Consider the following 5,431-nt stretch of genomic DNA (forward strand, 5'->3'; position numbering starts at 1 on the left):
AGTTTTAGTCAAGAGGTACGCTACATATGCACATTTTGATTTGTCCTAGCAGATTTCAGTGTATGGTGAGCTCAGATCCACATCATACTTTTTTTTTCCATTTTTTTTTTCTGTAGTCATTCCCCTGTGCTTTGTGTCGGTGATTTCACATGCTGGATACTGGATGGAAGACGTCTGCCTTGTCTCTATTGATAAAGACCAGACCCACATTCCGCATTTTCACCTCTGTCCTTTTTATGTCGAGGACATCAGATACCCATTAGAGAGTTCAAATAGTCGGGTGATTCTTTTATGGGATCTGGAGGAGAACATAACCTTGTGATTGTGCTATTTTCATTCATTGTGCTTTTTGTGTCCAAGAGCTCGTTGAGTTCTAATGAGGAACAGATCATTTTCATCTCTAAAACAGGGATAAATACAAGGGAAGTGCTGAATAATGCAATACTTTAGTTGGTATCAGAGAATGGCATACCTTTGTCAGTAACTGCTGCTCCAGCTTTTGAAAGGAATTTCATCACATAAGCTTGCATTGGAAACAACAGTGAGCACTCTACGGAGCCACTAAAAGCATATGGATAAGCCAAAGAGAGTTTCAACTAACCCGTTAATACCTTTGAGCCCAAAGCATTCCAAAAACCCTATTTCATCTGCAACATATGGAGATCATAGAACGCACAAGAATTCACCCAGTGTATCTTGCATGGAGAACCCATCAAAGAGTCCAAAACCTTCTTCACAGTCAGGGCGTTCACGGATTCACAGGCATTCAGTTGCTTCTGATGTATCAGATAACTTCATGAGTGTACATAGTAGGTCTACACGAAGATCTAAGGAGTCCTTCTCGGACAGAGTTTCAAATGTATCTGCTTGCAGCTCAGCTAGATCTTTTGACAGCAGGAAAACTAATGACACAAGTGTACTGGAGACGAGGAAGTCATATAGTCAATCCCCAGTAAAGTATCCCGATAAGGTTATGAGGAGGGTTTCTAGTAGCCCTCTGAGCCAACAGAAACATCCGAACCCTAATTCATCGACCAAAGCTGCATTGAGAATTCCTACGAAGAGCAACGATGAGGTTTCTGAGACTGGATCTACTGAAACAACTCCGAGAACAGTGAGAAGAAGCCATGAAAAAACTCCACGGGCTTCTTTTGATAAAAATCCCAACAAGCACGAAGTATCGAGGAAAGCAGTAATCGAGAAAGATGATGAAAATGGGAGTTTTCTACTGCCAGAGAACAATGCACAATTTAGTTCAGACAATCCAGAAGTGGGACTTCTCCTTCTAAAGATGGCTCAGGCACTTCACGCCTCTGGTGAGAACCCATTCAAGGCCAGGTTTTATGCCCTAAAAGCAGCAGAGTTTTTTGAGAACTTCACAGTTTCCGATGTTACTCTTGAGCTTGTAATTAGTCTCCAAGTTCTGGCCGCATCTTGCTGTAAGCTTGGGCAGTATGAGGAAGCCATTCCAGTACTTAAGCGATCACTTTCCATCTTTACTTCTGAAATAGATGCCGATCATGCTCTCGCAGCCTTTGCTGGGTATATGCAACTTGGGGACACTTATTCTTTGGTGGGTCAGTACGATAATGCGCTGAATTCATATCACGCGGGACTTGAAATTCAGAAGCTAGTTTTGGGAGTGATGGATCCCCAAGTTTCGGAAACTTGCAGATATATAGCAGAGTCGCATTTACAGGTTAATCACACACACATGAATCAAATCATATCACATACAACTCAAATTAATACTTTTACAGGACTTTTTAATGCATAAGAAAGATCACTTTTACAATTGTCGATGCTAATACTGAAAAAATTATACCCTAATCTTGATTTGGAGAATATTTCTCTAGATTCTTAATCTTCGATCTCTTTTAAAATGTTCCATACGGATCCTTTTGTGTTGTAGCTAAGCTCATAGCAACCTTTCTCTAATACTTATATACTGTTAGTTTGAATACTTTGAAGTACATTGGTTCGTACTATATTTTTGATAGAGGCAAGAATAGGGAGGCAAGAACAGTGTTGCTCCTCTTTGCTGTGATTGTGCTAACTCCGGTTAATGTTCTATTAATGCGTTAGTTCTGTCTGTACCATGAACTAGCACTCTCTTGCTGCTTTTCTTATTGAAAAGCTTTTTCACAGTGAAATTATTGACCAGAGAACGTGTTGGCATAATTATTATTGAATTTAGTGTCTTTTATGGTTGAACAGGTTATGCAGTTCCAAGAGGCAGAGGAGCTATGTGACCAAGCTCTCAGCATTCATGGTGAATGCAATACTACTGGTACATTGCAAGAGGCCGCAGATAGAAGGCTAATGGCATTGATTCTTTCAGGGAAAGGTGACCATGAGGGAGCATTGCAGAATCTTGTTCTTGCTAGTGCAGCTCTGTTAGCAAATGGAAAAGAGATTGAGGTGGCATTTGTGGATTGTAGCATTGGAGATTCGTATGTAGCTCTAGGTCATTATGACGAGGCCATATTTTCTTACCATAAAGCACTTGCGTTCTTCAAGTCTGAGTATGGAGAAGGGCATACGACCGTAGCCTCCGTGTACGCGAGTCTTGCTGATCTATATCTAAGAACTGGAAAATTTAGTGAGGCTAAGAACAAATGTGAAAATGCCTTAATCATTTATGGAAGACAAGGGGCTTCTCACTCCAGTGATGAAATTGCTACAGGGTTGACAGAAATTGCTGGTCTCTTTGAATCTATGGGTGAAAATAAACAAGCACTTAGTCTTCTACAAAAAGCTCTTGAAATTATGGAGAACACTCCAGGACAGCAGAGTGCAGTAGGTGGCATTGAGGCTCAGATGGGAGTGTTATTCTACCTGACTGGAAAATATGAAGAAGCTTACATGGTTTTCAATAGAGCCATATCGAAGCTTAGATTCGGTGCAGGTAAAAAGACATGGCTGTTGGGATTGCTTTTGAATCAGATGGGATTAGCTTGTATTGGTCTCAATGCCATATGGGATGCAGCTGAAAATTTTGAAGAAGCGAGGAGTATCATGGAGGAAATTTGCGGTCGTCACCATGCTGACACGCTAGCTATTAGCAGCAATCTAGCTGGAACTTATGATGCAATGGGAAGGTAATCCTTACACCAATACCATAGAGCTCTAGGAGTTTTAAGGATCACTGTGCACGCATATTTTATTTCGTAGCCATGTTTCACCCATTTTGAAATAGTGTTTTAGGCAAGTCCTATTTTATGATCCAATCTCAAGCATACCCAACTGATAAATAGCTTTTATACACAAATTTGTAAATGTTACTGAATACAGATGAACTATATAAGATGTATAAAATTGGTTTATAGAACTTAACTATATCTCTTCTCTTCATTTCTTTCTTATGGAGGATTTTTTATTCACAAACTTATTAAATATGGCAGCACAAGCCTTAGGCTGAACCAATTCAGCTAACAGCGAAGCACGAGTCTTAGGCTGAACCACTTAGACTAAGAGCCAAGGGCAGAGGTATCTCTTCTGCCAAATTCATTGCGGGCAATAATCCCGGCCCTGTGCCTTATGATGTTAGAATCTTGCACTAACAAGACTCGATCCCTGATGGACTGATTAGGACACTTTCAACTTTGCCAACACGCCAAGACCCCATTGACTGTCTAATTATTTGACATTACATGATTATTCGATGTGGTGCATAGTTTGAAATTATATTTTCCGTGCTTGCTTTGATTGTTTTGATTTAAGTGTTCATGAATCATTGAACCAGTTCTAGTTGTCTGATATAATTGCAGTGGTTAAGATAAACTAAGCATGTTTTATCGCTGACTTCTATAAAGTCATACCAGAGGTATCCCTTCTGCCAAATTCATTGTCGGCAATGATCCCGCCCTCATTCCTTATGATGTTAGAGCCTTGCGCTACCAGACTCAATCCCTAATAGACTCATTACGAAACTGACAACTTTGCCAACAGACCAAGAGCCCATTGACTATCTAATTATTTAACATTACATGATTATTCATTGTGGTGCATAGTTTCAAATTATATTTTTCAAGCTTGCTTTGATTGTTTTAATTTAAGTGTTCATGAATGACAAACACAGTTCTAGTTGTGTCTGATATAATTGCAGCGGTTAAGATAAACTAAGCATGTTTCATCCCTGACTTCTATAAATTTATACCCTTTCAAATTCTCTGTTTACTGCTGATGGGTATGCTGATGAGCTCATAGTCTTAAGACTTTGTTTATAGTAATGAAGTAAATTGAGTTCATCCGTTGTTAAATTTTTTTGAACTGCTTCAAGCAATTTTCTACTGTGATAACTGTCATTCTGTCATCCCAGCCTAATCCCTTGTGATGTCAGAGTCTTGTACTAAAAAGATTCAACCCCTAATAGACTAATTAGGAAACTTTCAAATTTGCCAACAGACCAAGAGCCCCTTGACTGTCTACTTATTTGACATTACATGGTTGTTCATTGTAGTGCATAGTCTCAAATTATATTTTCCATGCTTGCTTTGATTGTCTCAACTCTCAAGTGTTCATTAATGACTAAAATACTTCTAGTTGTCTCTGATATAATTGCAGTGGTTATGATAAACTAAGCATGTTTCATCCATGACTTCTATAAAGTTATACCCTTACAAGTTTTCTGTTTACTGCTGATGGGTATGCTGATGAGCTCATAATCTAAGGCTTTGTTTATAGTAATGAAGCAAATTGAATTCATTCATTGTTAAAAATTGATTGCTTCAAGCAATTCTCAACTGTGATAACTTGGTCCTTCTCTCTTGGCAGCTGCTGAGGAATTCCACATTTATATAATTTTTTCTCTTGTTTCGGTATCTTGCATGGTTTTTCATTATTTGAGCATGGTTTCATTTTGGGATTTTCAGGGTGGAGGATGCAATAACTTTGTTGGAAGATATCCTTGAAGTGAAAGAAGACAGATTGGGTACAGTACATCCAGATGTTGAGGATGAAAGACAGAGGCTTACAGAGTTATTAAAGGAAACAGGTCGATCTCGTTCAAAAAGAACACATACACTTCAGGACCTCCTCTTATTGTCAACCAAACATAGTTCTAGATTTCAAGGGAATGTAACTCCTGTTCAATAAATGCTCGAAGGAGCTTTTGATTCTTTGACCTCATATTTTGTAAATTTTTGAATCAAATGATTGGTGAAGGATTGCATGGTTTGAGAAGACCATTCAAAGTTCTTATCATTTCCTTTTTTCCATAAGGTGTTATGGAACTAAACCAGCCTAAATCCTATTCTCTTAGCTATAGATTATATTTACAGTGAGTAGGAAGATCCGGTTTAGAGCCCATCATATTGTTGTATAGCATAAACCCTGGTTTCCTCATTATGCCTATTGCAGTGACTAGTAGTGTGCATGTTGGTTGTGAAGAACAAATGTCAAAAAGAGTTAAAGGGTAGAGGTTCTTGCT

The 5,431-nt window shown here is 38.8% G+C and overlaps 1 protein-coding gene across 1 annotated transcript; it reads left to right on the top strand.

Moving 5' to 3' along the window:
- The first annotated feature begins 343 nt into the window (after nt 1–343).
- Nucleotides 344–5,205, top strand: LOC149560254 (protein KINESIN LIGHT CHAIN-RELATED 1-like). Its single transcript, XM_089824568.1, has 3 exons — nt 344–1,699; nt 2,218–3,101; nt 4,875–5,205. Exons 1-3 carry the CDS (start codon nt 572–574, stop codon nt 5,095–5,097), a joined length of 2,235 nt encoding a protein of 744 aa, XP_089680694.1. The 5' UTR covers nt 344–571; the 3' UTR covers nt 5,098–5,205.
- Nucleotides 5,206–5,431: the final 226 nt, after the last annotated feature.

The sequence above is a fragment of the Cupressus sempervirens genome, chromosome 4 (genome assembly GCF_028749045.1).
Source record: "Cupressus sempervirens isolate cs-2001-9-10 chromosome 4, ASM2874904v1, whole genome shotgun sequence".
NCBI classification, from domain to species: Eukaryota; Viridiplantae; Streptophyta; class Pinopsida; order Cupressales; family Cupressaceae; genus Cupressus; species Cupressus sempervirens.

What these genes read in the sequence shown, in the direction of transcription:
- LOC149560254 (XM_089824568.1), top strand. Translation starts at nt 572, where the DNA reads ATGGATAAGCCAAAGAGAGTTTCAACTAACCCGTTAATACCTTTGAGC. An exon ending in TAGCAGAGTCGCATTTACAG is followed by an intron (nt 1,700 to 2,217) that starts GTTAATCACACA and finishes ATGGTTGAACAG; the next exon opens with GTTATGCAGTTCCAAGAGGC. An exon ending in ACTTATGATGCAATGGGAAG is followed by an intron (nt 3,102 to 4,874) that starts GTAATCCTTACA and finishes TGGGATTTTCAG; the next exon opens with GGTGGAGGATGCAATAACTT.